At 39.4% G+C, this 23,285-nt stretch overlaps 1 protein-coding gene across 3 annotated transcripts in view; it reads right to left on the reverse strand.

The window, feature by feature from the left end:
- asic1b (acid-sensing (proton-gated) ion channel 1b) overlaps positions 1-23,285 on the reverse strand; it is a 152,180-nt gene that overhangs the window by 3,147 nt on the left and 125,748 nt on the right. For all 3 annotated transcript variants that reach the window (XM_044168448.1, XM_044168428.1, XM_044168439.1), the window contains 8 exons: positions 17,548-17,698; positions 11,158-11,285; positions 5,818-5,968; positions 4,771-4,827; positions 4,104-4,257; positions 1,390-1,481; positions 966-1,045; positions 245-346 (listed from right to left, as the gene is read on the reverse strand). In XM_044168448.1, coding sequence (XP_044024383.1) covers positions 245-346; positions 966-1,045; positions 1,390-1,481; positions 4,104-4,257; positions 4,771-4,827; positions 5,818-5,968; positions 11,158-11,285; positions 17,548-17,698 — 915 coding nt within the window. The remainder of the gene's footprint in view (positions 1-244; positions 347-965; positions 1,046-1,389; positions 1,482-4,103; positions 4,258-4,770; positions 4,828-5,817; positions 5,969-11,157; positions 11,286-17,547; positions 17,699-23,285) is intronic.

Raw genomic sequence — 23,285 nt, forward strand, 5'->3', positions numbered from 1 at the left:
TCAATTTTTTCTCCCTCTCATCCCAATCAATTTTTCGCTCCCTTTCCTGTCTCTCAAGTCCTTCCCTCCATAGCTTCCTCCATCTCTATCTCTTGACTCTCTTGTTTACTCTTCCCCACCACCGTCGTTTCGTCCTTCTTCACTCCGGCTGCAGTTGAGACCAGTGAAGACAAAGAAGAGAGTGTGCCCCTGTCAAAGCAATGCAGTCTGACACAGTGAAAGTACTTAGCAGCAGCCTACTGACATGGCGTTTCACATCATCCAGGCTCAGCACAGCTCCCCGGTCATTGTTGTTGCGGCCTTTGTGTTTCTTCTTCACGCATCGGCACAGCTTGTACTTGATCACCTGAAAATAGTTGAGGACACCAATTACTGACCTTTTGGAATCAAAACACAATATTCCATTTTTTTCGTTTCTGGAGAGCAACCAAAAACTTTTTCGTCTTTACATAGTTCAAACCCACACACTTTGGAGTTTGAATGATCAGGCAAACTAAAATTTAAATGAGATTGATTTTATGCATCTATAAATATGTTTCACCATCGATCCTGCACATGAGCAGCACTGCTTTTTGCTCTGTGTGTCTCATACACATACACACATCTAAAATCAAGGACTAAGACACATAAAAAATCTCTCTGCATTGCTGGTAGAAGTGAAGGCATAGAGGAAGCATGCAACACAGAGTTACTCTAATGAGAACGGACAGAGACATCCTGACTAATCTAAAATATAATACATCCAAAATGTTAATGTATTCAGCGTTGCTGCAGCTGAGATGTGTGTGTGTCGCACAGAGATAGGCTACAGGGTTGTGAGAGACAGAGTGTTTGTCATGCCCACTAAAACACATCCTCCAAGTAATTCCATAATACTGGAGCAGTACAAATTTCCATACACAATACATTGCACTGGATGTTTTCACTAAGTGAGAGGCTCCGGATGATGATGGGAGACATTTTACCTCATATAGATAGTCAAAAAGTTCAAGAATAGTGAGGATGCTGGCTCCAATGAAGAGACCCATCTGACCTCCAATATCACCTGGAAAGACAAATAAAAAAAGCACAAATTATACCTTAATACAAAACAGAGAGGAAAGCTATCTCTGTGCATTAACATGAATCAGAGGCTAGCTTTGAAACATACTTTTCATCTTTATTAAGGTCTCAAAGGTGAGAAATGTAACAGAAAACATAGGTTTTTCAAAAATGTAGTTGAAAAGCCACGATAGATTAAAGAGACAGTTTTGTGTCTTCTGGGATCTGAACACCTATTATAAAAATGCAAGCACTTGCATTCCCGTCACTTTGGATAAAAAGCATCTGTCATGTTGCATACTGCATATTATCTATTCCCAAGAAAACACTTGACAGCCATTTCCTTACCCAGAAGGCCTGCCAATTCGTAGGCTTTCTTTTGTTCAATGGTTTCGTAGTTGAGCGCTTCAAAGTAAATATCCAGAACCAGAATGTTATCACTGTAAACAGAGAGAGAAGCACGCAGTCTTAAGTCACATATTAAAATGTCTCAGTTTACATTTTATGCACTTTTTATTAGTGTCCTCAGGCGGAGAAGATGACTAGTGAGTCTGCCACTTCCTGCAGATCACAGAGCAGATGCGTCAAGTTGAGCAAATAACCTGCCGTCACTAACTATTTCCCATAGGTGGGTCTGGTCATTGAGGAAAACAAGGGAAATGATGACAGCTGTTTGATTTCATACTGTGTTAATGTCTAAAACTCATGACTTCAGCAGAAAGAAAAAGAATGGGGATTAGTTTAAAGGCCCAGGGCAAGGCAGACTATTATTTTGATTCCTTAATATCCTCTCTGTGGGCCGAATCAGACTTCACACCCCACTGGAGATGAGATCAAAACTGTAACTCGACTTAGTAGTTTCTTTTTTTTTGTACTTGGCGCACTGTTTTATTACTTAAATTTAAGTCAAGACAAGTGATGATCTGTCAGTCATAAAATAAATTGGTAAAGCTGAGGGCTGAGTTGAAACGAGTAGCCTAAATGCAAATCACAGCTGACAATGTAGAGATGGAGATGTACGAATACAAAATGAACACACAACATCTGCTTGTTTCATACTAAGTGTGGGAAATATACTTCTAGCTCCTGCAGTTTGACTGCACTAACTTTAATAAAAAGACATAAAACATCTCTAGCAAAACCATGAAACACAATCATCGTACACTCAATTCCTCGCCTGGTAAAGTAATCTCGATTAGTGGTTCCCAACCTTTTTTGTCAGACATACACCCACAGCCCTGGGAGACCTTTTTCACAGCAGACATTGTGACTTATTGAAAAGCACAGGTGGAACAACTAACATTAATGATGACTCTGTTCCATTAAGTGTCCCAGGAAGCCTTTCCAAGACCCCAGACCTTTTATTGTTATTGATTACTTTAGCTAATCTTAACTATTTATTGATTAGCAGGGCGGCATGACTCAGGAGGTAGAGCGGTCATCTAGTAATCGGAAGGTTCCTGGTTTGATCCCAGGCTCCTCCAGAGAGAGTGTTGAAGTGTCCTTGAGCAAAACACTGAACCCCTAACGGCTCCTGTTGAGCAGGTTGGCACCTTGCATGGCAGTCTCTGCCATCAGTGTATGAATGTGTGTGAATGGGTGAATGTTGGCATGTGTTGTAAAGCTCTTTGAGTGGTCGGTAGACTAGGAAAGCACTATATAAATGCTATTTACCATTAGTTTTGGCTAACTATTTGAACTGTTTCTTGATTAGTTTTAGCTAACTATTTGAACTGGTTAGGTTATCTATTACTTTTAGCTAAATATCTGAACTGTTTATCCATTACTTAGCTAACTATTTTAACTGTTTATCTATTACTTTTAGCTAAATATTTCTACTGTTTATTCTTTACTATCTGACCTTTTTACTAATTACTATCAGCTATCTGCTTCTCTCCTGCTTGCTAACTAGTTTTTTTATGCATACAAAATTGCAACACATACTATGGATATACCGTATTTTTAAAATCAAATTGCAGTTTCTATTTTTTTTTTAATCTGCTGAGCTTCTCTATAATCTTTCCACATACACCCTGGCAGCTGCAGAAGTAGTTAGCCCCTGGGGTACAAGTGCCCCTGGTTGGGAATCTCTGATCTAGGTGTTTTTTTTCTTGTTATAACTAACATTTCTGGGAATTTTCTCCTGATTTGTAGGCCCACCTATGTGAGGTGTCAGCATGCAGCTTGAATGATGCTTCCTCACTGTCAGGTGTTCTCACTGCTTAGTGAGTAACTTGCAAAACATCTGATCAGAGCTGCTGTCAAACAACTGATGAAGCAGTGTGTGTATGAGTCTCTCTATCTGTCTGTGTTTGTGGTTCCCAGTAGAAAGACAGACAGTCCACTGTCACAGACTTCAGTTTCACACCACTTAACACTGTGCAGCCCAGATACCAGAACACAGTAGATTTGGCAAAGAAACTTGACAGATGCATCAAGTTAAGCTCCTTCCTCATTCTATTTCCTCACCTCAATAAAAAAAATCCAGGTTTGAGAAAGTGAACTGGTTACAGCAGTTAATGTGCAGCCTTTAAGCAAGTTGCTTTAAGGGAAATCAACCTCAAAACACTTAAATTCTGTTATATAGAAAAGGTGTAGGGAATCTAACTTGATTGGTGGTATATGTTCTTATTCTCACTGGTAACTGTAATAAATGACGGAGCCTTGTATCAAGAGATTTCTAGTGCAGCTGTAATGGGGTTTATTAACTAAAGTGGATTGATCTGCTTAAAACAACTATTGAGACTTGTCAACATTAACCCATGATATGATGGAGCCACAACATGTTACATTTTGAGTGCATCTTTTGTTTTCTCAAGCCTGGAAAAAACTGCTTTTGCTAATTATTTCTATATAGTATAGTATTTTATATGTTGTGAAACATGTCTGTTCTTTAATCACAACTAGTGAAGTGCACTTAAATGACAGATTGATGACATCAACGAAGTATAATTTTTCAACAGCTTTATGTGTAGCAGCTTAGCAGCCAGCAGTACAAGACTGGCGACACTGAAAAATCCACGCTCATCATTGGATAAATAAGACATAAGAATGTAACTTACGCTATGTACTGCTCTGTCTTGTTGAATTTCTTGGCAAGGTACTTGGCTGATGCTTTGCTGGGTATCTTGACAAAGGACATCTCTTTACCGTAGCGCGTCAAGTTGCATGGCGTCTCGCACACACAGTAGTCATTATCTCTCTCCACAAGAAAGTCTGAGAAATAAACAGAAAGAGAGAGAGAGAGAGAAGGAAGACAGAGAGATTGAAAGAGAGAAGACTTGGGGACAGATCAGGATGACAAAATGCCGCAAGGAGACACCCCAGAGAGAAATACAAAAGATATAAGACACACGCCGACAGAGTCAGAGAGACGGCAGCAGCCAGAGGCCGACACGTGAGTTGTGTCATGAAAGAGCGTAAGATTGCAAGTCAATAAGAAAACAAGCAACAACATGAAAGGCCTGAAAGTAATCAGTTGATGGAGAGGCAGGGGAGAGTAAAAAAGAGAGCCTCAGTGCGAGGCCTGAGGTTTGCTATTTGAGAATGGCTACCATCAGGCTGAAGGAAGACTATTATCTGTTATCAGCTTGGATCAGGGTCTCTGAACAGTGGGACATACACATTGAACAGTGTATACACACACATGCCCGCACACACACACACACACACACACACACACACACACACACACACACACACACAGAGCATGCTGGGTTATCTCCTTACCCAAGGCAGGATCTGCACACTCCTTGTACTGCTCCGGGGTGCAGTATGGGGCATCTCCTAAGGACAGGCAGAAAAAACACAATGTTCTCAGTCTGAACAAAAAGAGGAAGCAAGGGAAGAAGAAGGTTTCAAAGAAGCACAAGGACGATGAGATCTGGGTTCATAATTAATTTGATCTTAGACTGACCTTACCGTCCTCATCACGATTGGATATTTGTCACAAATTTGATCTCATCTCATAATTGATTTAATTAACTTTCGTACTTTACTTTTGCTGCCTGTCATCACCACTTTCAGTCTCCATCACCCTCTCCATCTTTGTCTCCCTGGCAGTTGAACCATCCCTCTCCCCCGCTCAGGACAACACAGGAAAAAAGACATGTCCTAGATGTAGAGAAAATGATTTCCCAGCGGTAATTATTCACTGCATTTTGGTTCATACTCATACTAATAAAATCACTTTGACAGGGAGATAGGAGGGGATGAATAGCAGCAAAGCGCTATCCACCGAGTAGGGGATTTTAACTGGGGAGTTCTCAGTAGACTTACATTAATCAACTGCACAATCACTATAAGATAGCAGCTAATCACACAGACAGATTGTCTGGCTCCCTATATGCAATCACAGAGCTGAAAGTGACCCTGATTGAAGAGAGAGACATTAACAATTATTGGACAGGTGAGTGCGGGTTAACAGAGGCCAAATCCAAATGTTTCCTCTGTGCCAAACTCCTTTTCAATTTGCCGTCTGAGATGTCGCACAGTGATTAAATGTAGGAGGTAGATAGCAAATGCCAGCTGTAATCACTGCACATACACAAAGTGAAAATAGTTTAGTTTTCCGATTCACTGGAGTGTGAAAGTATCAGATTTTCTGCAGTCGCTGGCAAAAAGCTGTTTGTTCCTTAAGAATTGTTTTTGTCACCACAATTTCAAATGAAAGCACTTCCAACCACAACAACAGACATGATAACATCTACATCTTTATCAATATATGTAGATATAAGGTATTTGTATCCAGCAACGAGAGGCCCTTCTGGTTCCTACCAGGCATATGGACCATCCTGCAGTTGCAGTTCTCCACCAGGTATCGTGTCTCACAGTCGATCCGGCAGGCCGTGATGCTGTAAGTGCTGAAGAAGTCTGAGTCCATCGGTGTGGCCTTGCAGTCCCCCCATGGTGGAGGCAGGTACGTCAGCTGAGAGAAAGAGAAGCAAAAGTGCAGAACCACTTTAGTTATGGAGGACACTATCTGTTGAACATCCTCTCCTGTGCCATTAATGCAGTCATTTGACCTTGTACTTTCTGTCAATATGATGATAAATGTGTTCCTCCGTCTATATGAGAAGCCATTGCACATTTATTGAATTTGGTACAGACAATGAATCTCGTTCTTACTCCATGGTGAATACATGTGCATAGTTGTGCTTATTGTGGGAGCTTCTCTCCTACGCTTCTCCTATTCCTAGTCTCCCTCTGTGCTTTCATTGTACTGCCCACTCCTCATGCAGGAACTGAATAGTATCAGCTGTGTAGTAGAGCTGTGATGTTGTAAGTTACACTCTAAACATCTTTGCTGCAGGAAAAAGTGTGGTGCCATGTTCCTTCTGTTTTGATCCACAAATGTACATTTTCCATCATTCTTGTTAAACCTATGCAATAAAATATCCACTTTATGTAAACATATAGACATCTTCGTAGCCACAAGTCCAACACAGAGAGACTCAGAAAAAGCTTCTTCCCTCAGGCCATCAGGATGGTTAACTCTGTCCTCTGAAAATGGTGAAAAATGCCTGTCACAATTTTCTAAGGACCAAGTTGACATATTTAGACTGCAGTAGGACAAATGTAAAAATAAGTATATACCTCCTACTGCAAAACAAGCCCAGTGAATGTTGTTTATACTCAATGATGTTGCACCATACTGTTCATGTAGAAAAAGTTAACTGAAATTACTCCAGTAGAGTCCATTTTTGCAATTTGCATATTATATTAAAATATTAGCAGTATTAATTTACATTTCAGCTGCCTTTAAAAAGGAGGGCAAAAATATGATGTATTAAATGAAGTAGGAAGCTATAAAACAGCCTGTGCGTGTTTCCGTTTCATCAGTTCAAACAGTGCATCGCTGAGTGCTCACACAGCAATAAATTAAAGTCCCTAAATCATAAAGGTTATGATTTAGGGACCTGGATTTTACAATTTGTACCAGAGTGCAAGAGGCAGCCACGTGTGTCGCACACTGGATTTGGTTACTAATAACCCAAGGCGATGTTCAACATGCACATACAGTATTTACACACATACAGTACAGCATGATCAAAAAAACAAGATAGCACTGACTGAAATCCAGTCAGGGGATCATAATGATTATTTTCACATCAAGGACGTTTAACAAAGTCAAACAGAACATAAAAACCATCAGAGCTGGGTAAATTGTGATAATCAATAATAGGTGCTTGTCTATTTATTCACCTCATCACATAGACCTAGCTCTCTTATGCTCAGTTCTGCTATTTCGATTTCTCTTCATTTTCAAAAGCGCTACTCCGCCATCCTAAACCATCTTGTGGCAACATTACTTCCCACTGGTTAAACTTCTGCAAAAGCTTAATTCTGCAAGTGTGGATAAAAGTGAATCTGGCGTAAGAGATTTCAGGACATGTTAGTGTGCTAGCTGTTTAACGACCATGAAGAAGAAAAGAAATCATGTTAAGATTGTGACCTCAATTCCCTCTTCATTAACTGAGTGAGAGAGAGCAAGCGAAGGGTACAGACTTGGACAGGAAATGAGGAGGATGGAGACAAGCTGGGAGAAGAAACATTTTGAGGTTTTTGCTTTTCATGTAAAGTAGGGGGTAATTGCAGATTTTTCTTTTGTGGGATCTTGGTGAGTGACAGTTTGGCCGGCTTAAAAGACCCCAACAGTTTTACACTACAGGACAGCTGAAGCAGGGAGTTGAATGAATGTGTGCAAACTGCATTAGTTTAATGAAGAGTGAGCCTGCCAGCCAGTGAAATAAGTAAATAAACAGAGAGGGAGAGAGGAGAATCATATTAAAGAGAGAGGAACTGTATTAGAGGAATTGTAATGACTGTTGGAGAGGAAAAAAGTAAGGGAGCTAGTGAGAAAAAGAGAAAAACAAAGAGGGACAGTTTCCTGCAGACGCGACATTGGCAGCATGCAAAATCCTGCTGCAGCGCTCCGACACTGGAACACACTCACTAGTAGTGTGGACGTGGAAGGACTGAGATCACTCCCAAATCCATCCCTTTCTCTCCTCCATTCATTATGCATGGTTCTGTAGCATATTAGGGTTACAGAGTATATGATTTGTCTGGCTGCATGCTTGCCATTACACCCGCAGAATTATTCACACTTCAGTGGAATAACCTACATACACTTCTTTTCACTGAGCAAGACGTCCACAAGCTGACTGGGGAAAGTTGTGTTTCGATAATAATGTTAAGGCCGCAAGTGTGTAACTATCAGAACTGCACAAGGGCCCAAGGTCTCCAAGGGACCCACAGTCATGAACAGTCCCTTCAATGGCACTGTGGGATTGGTAAATGTCACATTGATAAATGTCTTAACAATGAAGGCTCAGCGGTCAATTTATAGTTAAAAAAACAGCCTTTTCAACCTCCATCATATTAAAGGAGAATAAAAAGCAACTGTCCTTACAACTGTCACATTATTGATGGGTCTGTGGCAGACTTTTTGCCTTCTATGTGGAACACAGGATTGATTTTCAGCCAAAATTATGTTTTTAACCTCCTTTGTGTCAAAGCAAAATAGCTGTTGTCCTTCAAAACACAGTATAGTGCTGATAGTGCAGTGCTTACCATGTGGGACGCCTCATTTCAACTCCCTAGGGTCCAACAAAAGCCTTGAACAAGGCCAGTGACAAATATGTTACTCTCCTACGTGGCTTATACATTGAGGCACATGCACAGTGTGACCTGATGATTGTGAATACCCAGATTCAGGAAACATTTTGTTTAGTGCAGGAAGAAGTATTCAGATCCAGTACTCAAGTAAAAATAGCAATAAAACAATAGTAAAATACTCCCTTACAAGTAAAAGTCCTGCATTCAAAATCTTTCTTAAGTAAAAGTTCAGAAATATTATCAACAAAATGTACTTAAAGTATCAAAAGTAAAAGTAGTTTTTCTGCAGAAAAGTGCCCCCGAGTGATTATTAAATATTACATTATTTTTTATTATATTATTAGATTGTTAATACCGATGCAACAATGTGTAAGTAGCATTTTACTGTTGTAGCTGGTCGAGGTAGAGCTAGTTAGCTACTTTATACACCGGTAGGTAGTTTAGTCCAGTGGTTCCCAACTCCGGATTTTGGCCCCTCCAAAGGTTCACAAGATAAATTCGAGGAGTTGTGAGATGATTAATGAGAGAGGAAATCAGAAAAAACAAAGTTCTGCTACACAAATTTGTATTCATTATTGGACTTTTCTGTAATCTTTGCTTTTTTTTGGAAATATTAGATAATTTTATTCCTTTGGACCTTGAACAGTTATTTAAACGAAACCAACTGAAACATTTTGGTGGAACTGCTAACAATTCGTAGACGTCTGAAATGTGACAAGGGACTCCAACTAAACACTGATTTTTTGTAAGATGCCACAAGGCAAAAAGGTTGGGAACCAATTATTTAATCTTTAACAATGCATTGTATTTTATAAATTCATCATATGTTTTTTTATGTAAAATCTTAGTCTGAAAAGTATAGTAACTACAGCTATCAGACAAATGTAGTGGAGTAAAAAGTACAATATTTGCCTCTGAAATTTACTGAAGTAGAGGTATAAAGTAGCATAAAATGGAACTACTCAAGTAAAATACAGGTACCTAAAAGTTGTACAGTAATTGAGTAAATGTACTTAGTCTCTAATCTGTGTAGAGCAGAGAGTTGGGTGATAGTTCTCAGTGGTTTCAACACTAGCTGCCTTTCCAGATAAAATGGACATGGTCCATGGTCATTATCATTATATTCATATAAAAATATCACTTAGTGGAGCTTTAAATACACTCAAAATGTGTCCCATTTGCCTTGCGATTGTTAAACACACAGATGAGCTCGCTAACTGAACAGCTTGTGCTCACTGTTTAAATTTCAAATGATTGAGATACTGACTAGCCTGTGAAAGTTCAGTAAAGCTCTCAGTCTGCAGGGAGTGGCAGGGGCAGACAAGGGCAGAGCCATCAGGAGTGCATCAGAGGCAGCAGAAAGATCCTCCAGATGGTTGTGGATCAAGGGGAGTGAGCAGTAGAGTGTGAGTGCTACAGGGTCACCTGGGCCATGCAGGCCACTGTATGAGTTGATGTATGTTCACGCTAGACATGGTGAGAGTGTCAGACTGAAAACTGAATTTGACGTTTGTTGTAAGAAAGCTTGGCAGATTAATATGTAATTTCGTCATTGTTTTTCGTCGCTATGCCAATGACACACAACTTTATGTGTCTGTAAAAACAGGGACCACAAGCAGTCTGATGCGACCATATGTACCTGCACTTATTTTCAGGTCATGCAACAAAAACTCTGCTATCAATCCCCTGATTTAGACTTAAAATTAAAGGAGGCTACTAAAAACTCACTAATCAATAATTGGACTTTTTGTGTCATGTCACTTTTAACATTTACTTTGTATTGCATTTTTGCTATATTAATTTGTGTTTTTTGTTTGTTTTTGTGAAGTACTGTGTAACGTTGTTTTAAAAAAAGCTATACAAATAAAGGTTATTATTATTATTATTATTATCAGTTAAGATTTGTTAATTTTTAACAGGGGGGCGGAGGGTTTCCTGGTTCGTTTCGTTCACCCACGAAACTGACAGAAGGGCGGGACTCAAGAGAAAAAGTCGCAATTACAAATCCGTCTGCTACTTCAGCACCACGGACAGCGCCATGGATTTATCAATATACAGCACAGTTAGGTTACTGATATTTCAGGGCCATTGTCGGGCCATAGATTCTAACTTGCACAAACCTCAGTCAGCTAAGACTAACATATTCAACTAAACAACCCCTCTGCCCCTGCACTCTCTCTGCTACTAGGGGATGGAGAGGGGGGATGGCAGGTTAACAAGGGGGATGCATTTTGGTCATTTTGCCAATGCCAACAAGAGGGATGGCATCCCCCTCAAATCGCCTACTGATTATTATTATAATTATTGCTGAAGTGGCTCATTTTATGTTTGCTTCCTTTTGACAGTGGAAAAGATTATTTCATTTACAGACACAATATCTCTTTGAAATCTTCAAAATTGGAGTAAAAGGCCAATATTGACTTACAGATTGTTCCTGACAAAATGTGCTGAGATATATTTTTGTATTTTCTGTATTTAATTTGTTATCTTACGTACCCGTTGTTCCTGACAGGAGACAAAGGTCTGAAACCCCGGCGCCACTCCAAAGCCCAGCTGGTCTATGAACGGCGGCTCGTCCTGGGTGTGGATCTGAACTTTGATCCCTGCTTCAAACGATGTTTCGTCTGTTGACAAGAAGAGGTTAGGACATTTACAACAGGGATGATGATTTATATGTACACATTGGCCTGCATGTTCTATCCAGCAGCAGTTACTAGTTAATAGTTACTAATATTATAAAGACTATGGTCTAGATTATCTCTATAGGGAAAGTGCAATGAGATAACTTCTGTTATGAATTGACACTATATAAATAAACTGAATTACTAATCAAATGGAGAAAAAGCTTTGTAGCGGTGGAATATGTTTCAACCCGTGTGTGAAAAACAAGACAGAAATAAGATCTAAAAAAAATGAAATAAACACATGAGAAATGATAAAATACGATTAACTTTTTCTTTTTCCTAGGGAGTAATTGCTCATTCATTAGTTACACCTATGGACTTCCAGGGATGACAAACACACTGTGGTGGAGTTAACAATAGTTGGAATGAGGAGTGAAAGGATAAGGAAGATGGACTTCCTAAGTAGGGTGGTTGATGACAATACGTGCCCCACAGGAGTCTTATTTACTGCAGGGGAAAGGGGGAAATGAAAGTGAATGGATAAATTAATAAATAAAGGATGATGAGGATAAAAGGAAAATCAATACAGCTGACAGCTTCCTTCGCTACAGCACTCTGCTGTATAGATTTTAAATGAAGCAGATGGGCCTCTTTGATACTGAGATTGGGGGAACATCACAATGACATGGTGACTCAAACCTATACTTGTGCAAACATATTTCTATCACATATGCAGAGACCTGGAAATGCTTATTGTGGTGATGGCAGGCTGGATTGAAGAGATTTAGTTCCTATGAGCGCTGGCTCGGGGATAAAGTAGGATGTCTGTTTCCTGCTGCCTTTCGTCCCCACTTGTCACTCGGTATCGTCTTCTAAGTGCCAGGCTTTCTCACTATTTTCAATTAAAGAGCTCAGGGATGCGGCGGGAATTCAGCAAAGCTTCGACAAAGAGCGACAGACTTTAACTGTTACACATTGCTCTTCTGAGGCTGGATACAAAGCCATTTTCTGCTGCTGCCAAGACAAATGCTTGAGGCTTGGAGCAGCACATATACATATGTAGTGCCCAAGCTCCTGCTCGCAAAATGTGCATGTCATCTTTAAGTCATGGCCATCTGTCATCCTTGTACAATTGGAATAATGATATTTGGACTGAACCTTGGAACAAAATGGAAACTTGATCATACTCAACACTATACAAGCATATTCAGCTGCCTTAAAATTATGTCATTGGCTGTGGTTTGTTGTGAAATCCTTTCAGTTATGCAACAATTACAAAGAAAATTTCTTAACAAAATAGTCAATGTAACCTGGAGACATACTATAGCTATGGTTTTAACAAGAAAATCCTAACCTTATCTGTTAAATCTAATTTTATATTTTATCAAACTACATCATCACACCCTCCCACTCAGATTTTCTTGGATTTTTAAAAAAAATGTATAATCAAGCTGAGCTCTTTTGGTATTATTTGATCAGGACGGGGGCTCCGTGGTTGCCACTGTTGCCTCACAGCATGAAGGGTTTGATGCTCCCAGCCGTGTTGTTTCTGTGAGGAGTTTCCATATTCTCCCTGTGTCTGCCTGGGTTTCCTCTGGTTGCTGCTGTTTTCTCCCACAGTCCAAAGACATGCAGGTCAGGTGAAGTAAAAACTCTAAATTGCCTGTAGGTGTGAAACTGTCAGTCTAAAAGTCTATATGTGTTAGACTGATACTTTCATAGACTGGTGTACTGTCCGTGTCAACTGTACATACTCACAGTTTTGTGCTTAAACCATAAGCACCACTATTTTCTATGCATATAATCTGATTTATCAATTTCTTCTTGTGCTTAAGAATGTGCGTACATATAGAAACAGTCCTGACCAGGCATACCAACAAACCCTTAGTGGTGCACAGGCGCAATCATGGGCAAACAGGTTCTTAAATTACAGACATACAAACAAATTTTCATTTTTATTTAGAAAACAAGGAAATCATTTCTTTCAGAGTGAAATTATGCCTATAATGCCTCTATTTCCACTGGTTTCTCTGGTACTGCATCACAGAGCAACTGTGGCGTCATATAAGAGATCTAGAGGATTTGTTAATGACATTCAGTTGTAATAAATCTGCATAATAATGAATAGTTATGTTTTGGTACCATTGATTTTAATTGTTTTAACTAAGCCAGGTATATTTTCTGTTATGCTGAAACAGTACAACTGTCAATTACCTGTCCCAATGATGATTTGTGCTTAATACTGTTGTAATGTTTATTTATTTATCTTTGGACAAGTGGCTTGTGGAAGTGTCAAATAAAACAGCTTGGTTTAACGTAGTTTTCATTTACAACTGTGGTGATCTCAGGTTCGCAGCTACGAGACATTAATGGAGAGAAAGTTCGACATTGTACAGTATACAGGGTAAAAACAAGTGCAGCATCTTTTCTTGCCCAAAATTTTGCATGGTAGGGAGACCCTGACGAATTGTGCACACCACGTAACTCACGGTATCACCGCATTCGTTCATAATAACCACTTGTAAAACAACCAATGAAGTGTGTAAATAGTGTAAACGTTGTAGAACACAATGTAACAACAACAACACTAGTAACAATGTAGGAACACATAAAATAAGACTTTTGTCCCAAAATACTTTGCAGGGTCAGCTCTTTCCTTTGTCCACAACAAGTAACTCTACATTAAGGCTACTAGGACTTACAGAGGAAAGTGTTGACCATATTTGGCATTCTGGAGGTGTGCACGACGACATGGATGGACATTGTATCCCAGATGTGGAATTTTTATTGTTAAGATGTCGACTATAATATATCTTGTCCCCATTTTGGTCAATCAGACCATATTTCCCTGCTTCTCCTGCCTACTTACACCCAGCTGATAAAAAGGGTCAAACCAGATGAAGCTTTGTTGTCTTGAGTGCACAGACTGGCTTATGTTCAGAGATGCCTCCACCCAGGAGAACCACATCAACCTTGAGGAATATACATCATCAGTGACATCATACATAAGCAAATGTGTTGATGATGTGGTGATCACAAAGACAATATAAGCATTCCCCAACCAGAAAGCCTGTGTAGAGTAGAACGAGAGTGAAAGCTGGTATCAAGGAGGCAAAGCTGAGACATCAGGAGAGACTAGAGAGAGACCTCAACACCAACAACACCAACACCAAGATATGTGGCAGGCGATCAAAAACATCACAGGCTACAAAAGCAGGAGCGCCCCCATCATGTGTGAGGCCACATTACCAGATGAGCTAAATGCATTTTATGCTTGTTTTAACAAAGAGTCAGCTGTAAAGTCTACGCCGCCTCCGGAGGAAAGGCTACTTTTAGTATCCACAGTGGATGTGAGAAGAATCCAGCTGAGAGTGAACATGAGTAAAGCTGCTGGGCCTGATAAGATCCCTGGCTGTGTACTAATGACATGTGCCAATCAGCTAGTTGATGTTATTACTGACATTTTTAACATATCACTGTCGCAGCAGATTGTTCCCACCTGCTTCAAGACAGCCACCATCGTTCATGTACCTAAAAAATCAGCAGTGTCTAGTCTAAATGACTACCGCCCTATGGCTCTCATTCCCATTCTGATGAAGTGCTTTTAGAAACTGGTTCTCCAGCACATAAAGAGCATCCCAGCCAACACCTACACCAGAATGCTGTTTGCTGATTTCAGCTCAGCATTAAACACAATCTTCCCCATTAAACTGATAAAAAAACTTAGCACTCTGGGCTTGAGTACCACACTCTGCAACTGGATATTGGACTTCCTTACAAACAGACCCCAGACAGTTCGGATTGGCGGTCACACCTCCTTCACTCTAGTGCTCTGAACACTGGAGCCCCCTCCTATTCACGCTTTACACCCGTGATTGCAGCCCCCAACATGGAGACAACTCTGTTGTGAAGTTTGTGGATGACACCACCATCACCATCACCGCATTACAAACGACGATTCGACTTCATACTGAAAGGAAATCAACATTTTGTGGTGCACAGAGAACAACCTACTGCTCAATGCCAGAAAAACCAAGGAGCTGATCAATGATTTTAGGAAAATGGAGGCAAAGACACACACTCCTGTCTACATCTGTGGAGCTGAGGTGGAGCAGGTGAACAGTTTTTGGTTCCTGGGAATCAGCATCACAGAGAATGTGTCATGGTCCTCTCATCTCCACCCTGGTCAAGAAAGCTTAGAAATAGCTGTATTTCTTAAGGAAACGTAAGAAGGCAAATTCCTGTGCCAAATTCTTGTTAACGTTTACAGAGGAGCAATAGAAAGCATCCTGAGAAAAATCACAAACTGGCATGGGATGTGCACGGCCCAGGACCGGAGGGCTCTGCAGTACCCACCACAGCCACAGCCTGTTCACCCTGCTGCTGTCTGTCAAGAGATACAGAAGCACCCGCTGTTGTACCACCAGACTAGAGAGCAGATTCTTTCCTCAGGCTGTGAGACTGTTAAATTCATCCTCAGCAGTCCACCATGTAAAATAGTTTTCATTTCTATTTCTACTTCTATTTCTATGACTTATTATTTATTAACTGATCTAATGTATATAATTTCTTTGAGTAGCATAAAGGGAACTACAAAACATAATCTTATTATACAACCCTGTGTTGTAAAATGATCAATCTTGTATCTTGTAACTTGTATCTAGTATGGATGAATAGGTAAGATTCATCATTGTTCATTGTGTGAAGTTGTGCATGTACATGTTTGATAAATACCAATTTTCTTGTTCTTATAGTTCCTACGCACACATTTAGAACTTGCATAAGTCTGATAAATGAGGCCCAGGTGTTTGAACTGGCACATTATGCATTGCAGGGCATCCAGCCAGATTAAACAAAAAGGTAATAAATGCTGTTATAATAGGATTAATCAATGGCCAATCTGCATCATTTTGGCATAAATGACAAAAGCTTCAAGTTTTTGGAAAAACAATCAAACTATGATATTCAAGGAATCGGTGGTTGGAATTTTTCCTGACTTTAAGACAATAGTATCTTGTTTTGTTAATTTCCGCTGCTTTCTTTTTTTTCTCAAAGATTATTTTTTAGGCTTTTTGTCTTTATTTGATAAGAACAGCTGAAGAGAGACAGAGATAGAGAGGGAGGATGACATGCAGCAAAGGGCCGCAGGTTGGACTTGGACAGGACCCAGCCCTGCATACGGGGTGCGTGCTCCACAAGGTGAGCTACCGGGGCGCCCCAATTTCCAGTGCCAATTTCTAGTAGTTTCACTATAAGTCAAGCTTTTAACAAGTAATATTGAGCGTTGCCAACAAAATATGCTGAAAACTGCAAACCAATCCCCTCAAAAAGACAAAAAACTAAACAAAAACGTGTGATGTCAGTAAAGTTCAGTGATCATGAAATAATGCTAAAATAATTTGAATAATGAAAGGTATGTATATGATTGAGTATGTATTTTAGTTACTGCATTATCCTTAGGTTTCCACCACACCCACTCTTGTAAAAGTCTTGAATCATTAAATAATCTTACATAAAGAGCATTATATATTAAAATTATTAAATAATTTAGGCTTGGAGTAGATGCAGCTTTATATTTATTATATAATATAATATTATAGTCGCATTCAGCTTTGTGCTTTGTGCTTAATGTTTAATGATGATCATGCACAGTGTTTCTGTGATTAGAGTGAGCTGTCTCTTTACATTAATTGCCCAGTGCATATAAAATATTGATACAAACACACAACAGCATATGCAGCTGCATTAAAATCAGAGTTTCAGGGGCTCCTGGTGAGGGGTCGGCCCTGAATGGAAGAGCCTGTAGCCTCCATTGATTTTATATGTGGCAAATGGTTCTGCCCTTGTTTGATTCATGTGGACATGAAGCCTAACTGACAAGTGATACAGTCATATTACAATGAAATACAATTTTCCTGATCAATATCTATCTGTCTTTATACAGATTGCTGGACAATATTCAGTGGACACAGCTATTGGGTGCATTTCAAATGATCAGAGGGTGCATTTTTCAGGATCATCACTCATAATTAATGAAAGTGTAGAGAACAGTTTCATATTTCATGTGCATAACACAAGCATACATTTGCTACATAACTGGCTACTATGGTGTTTAGTTGATAAGAAACTAGATTTAGAAGTCTCTTTTTAACTCAAGTCCTCGCTTAAAGGCAAACATAAACACCAATCTTGTGGTGGTAGCTGAGGTCTTCAGAACTGGAAATGGGATGTTTCATGTGATGTATCCTCCAGGTAAGCTTACCAGTCTCTCCCCATACAGGCAAGTATTCATCCTGCTGGATATCCAACATCAGCTCCAGGCCGTTGCCCATCCCACCCTTCATCGTCACCATGAGGGGTTTTCCATCTTGGCCTGAATTAAAGGTGTAGCACTTCCCATAGCGTGTGAATATCTGAAATATACAAATCCACAAAGAGACAAATACAAGCAGTTTAGTGATATGAGGTCACAACAAGATGACATGAAAGAAAATCTAAATCTCAGTTCTGACCCAAAAGACAGCTGCAGAGTTCAGGGGTCTTTGTGTTGAGATGCTGTTCTGAGCCCTCACCCCTCTTAGTGCTGCATGATACAGTATGTGCTTGAGTGAATGTGACATGACTTTTATTTGACATATGAGTGGGATATCCTATGCCTGAGAAATCTCACACAAAACAACAACAAAGACTGCTGGCATCAAAGTAAATCTTGCAAAAAGTGAATGAAGTTATTTTCTTTCTCCAGATGCAGACCGTTAACATTTTAGAGAATGTAATGATTTCTGTTTTTGAATAAGAAGCAACGATTATCAACTATAACAATTAGTTTAATAATATAGGAGTCAGTTGGCAGAAAATTAAACAGCAACTATTTTGAATTTTGATGTCATTAATGATTGATTTTTCAAGCAAAACTACCAAACATTCACTGGTTCCAGCTTCTTAAATGTGAAGGTTTCCTGCATTTCTTCGTCATATATAACAGTAAACTGAATATTTTGGGGTTTTGGACTATTTGTCAGATAAAACAACAAATTTGAATGCATCACCTTGGGCTCTGGGAAATTAAAATAAATTTTAAAGATTGATCAATCGATTATGAAAATAATGTTTTGTTGCAGCCTTAATCATCATCAAATATCGGGCTGCAACTAGTGATTATTTTCAAGATTAATCAAGATTAATCAATTGGTCCATAAAATTGTCACAAAATAGTAAAAAAAAAGTTGACATACAGTATATAAATGTCTTGTTTATCTGCTTAACAGTACAAAATTCAGAAATATTCAGTTTAATATGACAGAAAACTAACAAAACCAGTAAATATTCACTTTTATGTAGCTGGAACCAGTAAATTTTTGTCATTTTTGCTTAAAATTGACTAATTGTTTCAGCTCAAATCAAATGACTCTTTACTCTTTTTCTCTTCCAACTGGATTCAAAGCCTCTTGAAAAAAGGAGGCCAGATCAAGCGAGCTTGAAATGCTGCGGCTCCACTTTTATCTCCACAGTATGACACCAAACTGCAGATGCAACTTGGAGTTCAATGAACATGGTGCAGTCTTGTCAAATCCTAACTATACCTGTCCTCAGATTACATGCCTGCAGTGTATTCTGCCTTATTATTGATCAGGCATATACTGTACAGTAGCATCTGCTGGAAAGCTACTATACTGTGCAGCATGGAAAACTTTTACCTATTGGTAAAGACATGATTGCCAGTGAACTAATGGATGTGTAATCAAATCACAGACATTAGGAAATGGAAAGCCATGGCCAGGATCCAAAATAAAATGTTCCTCTTCTTTGTTGTCAAGCCACAAGATTAGGAGCCCTGTATCAAAGCATCCTTGCTCACAATTAACTTATTATTAACCTTCAACATTTTGACATTCATATGAGAAAATGGTAAAAGGAAGTGGAGGGGGCGTTCATAGAGAAGAAATGACAAATAGGAGCAGAAAAGTAATCACTGAAATAAGTATCTGTCTTTTTGTACTCCACTAAATTCTGTACTCATAACATACAATGGAGATAAGGGTTCATTGTAAGATAGCGGTACAAATAACTACATCACATCACAGATAGTTTTTTGCTGAGACTGCTTTTTGCTGACAAGCGTTATTTCTTGTGAATGTATTGTGAAGAACTTGGGAACACATAAGGAGGCGTTTATTACATGGGTGACTTATGAGTCAGACATTAGCACTTCATGACAAATCACTCAAATGTCACTAACACTAGATGCATGGAGCAGAAAAAATTGCAGCCATGTCTCACAAAGGAAAAGTTAGTATAATTTGAATCCTGCTCAGTGAAGCGTGTGGGAAAGAATGCTAACATGGATCACGATGGATTGCCTCCTCACAGGGTGCGGTTATACAGGAGCTTTTCAGACACAAAGTGGTGAAATGTAATAAAAAGCCTTCTGATACTCAGACTCAATATGAGATGTGACCTTTCAAATGCATAAGTGGCAAAACTGAGTCAAAAGCAGTGCCTGCAACGGCCGCTTATGTGCAGTGACTCCAGAGCAGGAAACAAACATCAATAAAATGCCCCTGAAATCCATCTTAGTCCTGGAGTCGCCTCTCGCCATAATCAGATTACTGTTTGTCATTACTCTTTGGAATATAAGGCAGGGAAATCTTACGATATCTTACCTGCATCAGCTGCACAAAATATCTGACGATAAGAATGGGCAAAACCTGCAGAAAAAAAGGTCTTTGCCTTTAGTCTGAGACTTTAATAAACACAGATTTTCCCCATGACACATTGCAAGAGCCAGACGAGCCACACTTTACTTAAAAATCTAAAACCAACCAATTTGTTACGACAATTTCTTTCCAAGGTTTTACCTGTTTACAGCTTACCTAGACTGTTTTTTTAGCAGACAAGTTTGAACATTCAGAGAAAGAAGCAATGGCGCTCACACTGAAAAGAGAAAAGCATTTGGCCGATACACATCAAGATAACAGTGATTAGATTGTTCATGATTGTGTGAAAGTGTGCGCATCTGTTTCTCAGCATGCACACACATTTGTACGAGAACAATGAGCATGCTTACATGGGAGCATGTGTGGACAGTATTTGCGTGCATGTGTACAGCTACCCCTGCTTGCCATCTGTGTGTATGTGTTGATAATGTGGTGATTGACTACAGGAGGCCTGTAGTCAGAGTTGCTGTGGTAACCAGGAGATTGTGCTGGCTGCATTGAGTGAAGAGCAGCAGCAGTGGGTGCCTGTGGTGACCTTGGGGAGTCAGGATCTTCATTGTGTTCTGTAGCTTTGAGGTTTGCACTCAGTCTCAACATGCTTCTTCATGTCTGTCTATTGAACAGCCTGTCTACCTTACTCAATGCTGTTGACAGTGTTTGTTCAGCGTAAAATTTCCCAAATACATCCTAACAATTCAGCAAGAGCTATGCGTTATTTTGGAAATGTACAACCTTTTACCAGAGGCAGAAACCGGATCATCGCAAAAACAAAACCTTAATATTTAAAGAAGTTACTTAAAAAATTTAGTAATTCTAAATTAAGTGGAGCAATCCAGGCAGTATTAAAATCCTCAACCCAGTGACAGTAAACATATGAAACTTGTTGCTCAAATACATTTAGCATTAGGGGTGAGCAATTTTTTGTGATGCCTAAGTTGCTTTTCTGAGGAGATAACTCTGGTATTGCATTTGGTTCTTATACTGCTCAGCACTGAGCCCTATACATTTAAAATGAGAACCATGGTATCTTCTTAACTTGTAAACAGAGAAATTAGATATTTAAATCGACCCCACCTGTGAGGAAAAACACAGAGAGACATCACCCTCTCCCGCAGGGTGTAGAAATGTCACCCTCTCCCTCTTTGATAAATAATTCACAGACAGACAGCCCAAAACTGTTGAGATGGCCCTCCGCTATCATTCATATGACAATGTGACAAGGATGCACAAGCTGTTCCCTAAAGTTGCCAGGGAACCACTTTCCCCCCTCTCCATCAGAGCTGAGCACAAAGGTGTAATGTGTTATGACAGTTACAAAAAGACTGTGAATGATTATCTGGATTTTACTTGGCACTGAGTCAACTCAGCTAAAAATACAATTTGCTGATATTCTGACTGTGTTATATGTAATTGATGTATGGTCAACAAATACACCAATTAATGAGTAGATAATGAAGAATGGCAATTGATTTTTCTGGTGTATCCACTTTCTGTTGTTGTACTTAATCTGTATGGGGAGGGAGTGTTTGAAAATACAAACAACATCTTACACTATAAAACAATCTGTATGCTTCTCTAATCTCTCCATAAACAATCTCACCTCGAGTCCATTTATAAGTTTTTTGGGGCTTTCATGCATGTCACACAGTCCTCATCAGCAGATGAGAATCCAGGAAAGCTACTAAATGGACCTTGAGGTGAGATTGTTTTGTCAACAGCTGTTTAAAAGGTCAAGAATGAACTTTGAACATCACCTTTTAAGGGAATAAAGAAAAGTTGGCAACAAACTCAATCTACTGATGAGAACTGTGTGATATTGCCAAAAGCTCCAGAAAGAGCTACTAAATTGACCTTGATGTGAGATTGTTTTGTCACCTTTATATATGTAGTATCTACCACAGGACATTACATTGTAGGTGATTATTCTGTCCACATGTTATTCTACACTTTTCAAAAGAGCAGGTGTGAGTTAAATGTGTAGGTAGAGAGAGCTGAAAGCACACTGTGAGTGTCAAAGAAGTCACACCTGTTAAAAAAAATGTGTATGGTTGCACTGCTTTATGGACTAATGATGCTACTGCTGGTAGATAAAATAGTATTGTTAAATCTGCACTGATCAATATTTTTACGTGTAATCTGAATTTGGTCACTTTGATGAACTCTGTAGTTCCTCGCAGCTCCACAGTTTTTTGTGTCTGTCAGCTCAATGTTTTGTTTTTGTTACGGCCTGCACCTTTACTGTTTTAGTCAACTCTCACCGCTCTCATCAGCATAGATTTCGGACCGAGCAGGCAGCTGTTTTCCGTGTAAAACGTTGATAAACTTACTGTACACTACCTGCTCAGCACCAAACAATAGACTGACAAAGTTAGCGACTAGGTGGTGAACATAGTGGAGCATTTAACAGCTAAAGAGCCAGGTTTTTCCCTCAGGAGTTGGTGGAGAGCAAAACTAAGCTAAATGACGAGTGAATATTGGACTTAACATTCATCAGATGGCCAGAAACATGACTCCAAATGAACGCTAATGTTGCTCTGTGTCTGCTGGATGTGTAAAACTGTTAACAAGTTCACTATGGAAACTTTATAAGATGATAATATGTCAGTGTTGTGTTGCTTGTGGTGCTGCCCCCAAATGGCCAAAACATCAATTAATGCAGGTTTAAGCAACTTTGCAATCTGCAAGTCTAGAGGAAGCTACCAACACTTCATGTTCGCTGTTATTGTTTTAGATGGTTGAAACTTGATATCCTATTATACATAATTGTGGCCCTTCTGTAAACATCAAACATAATGTAGCTTTGAATGTCTGGTCAGTTACTTATATCAGATAAAAAGCAAAAAACAAATACATATCAAGGCCACAAATCCAAAGTTGTTGCCAGGAGTTTTTTAGTAGGGCTTAAGAGTTTTATGGTGGAGTTTTCTCTTAACATTTTATTCACAAATCTACAAAAAAGCACCCATTGCACTGATTATCCAGACTGGGGACATAGAGAGTAAATACACCTTAAGTTAGACGTTCCATTAAGATTGAAGAAAACTGGGTGAAAAGCTGTCAATCAATACAGTGCACAGGAGGGACAGAGGCTGACTGCATGTTCTTGGATGGATTTCGAAACTGGAATCAATGTCTGAGACCTGTGAGTGAGGACAGGCCTGCCTGATGAGAATTAAGCATGTGTGTTGTTAAAGCACGGATAAAGAAGGATGGAGCAGCTGCATGGAGAGAAAAATGGATTGATGAGGCCAGTGGACCAAATTTATAGTTTCAAGAGAGACCC

This window comes from Siniperca chuatsi, linkage group LG2 (assembly GCF_020085105.1).
Source record: "Siniperca chuatsi isolate FFG_IHB_CAS linkage group LG2, ASM2008510v1, whole genome shotgun sequence".
Lineage (NCBI taxonomy): Eukaryota > Metazoa > Chordata > Actinopteri > Centrarchiformes > Sinipercidae > Siniperca > Siniperca chuatsi.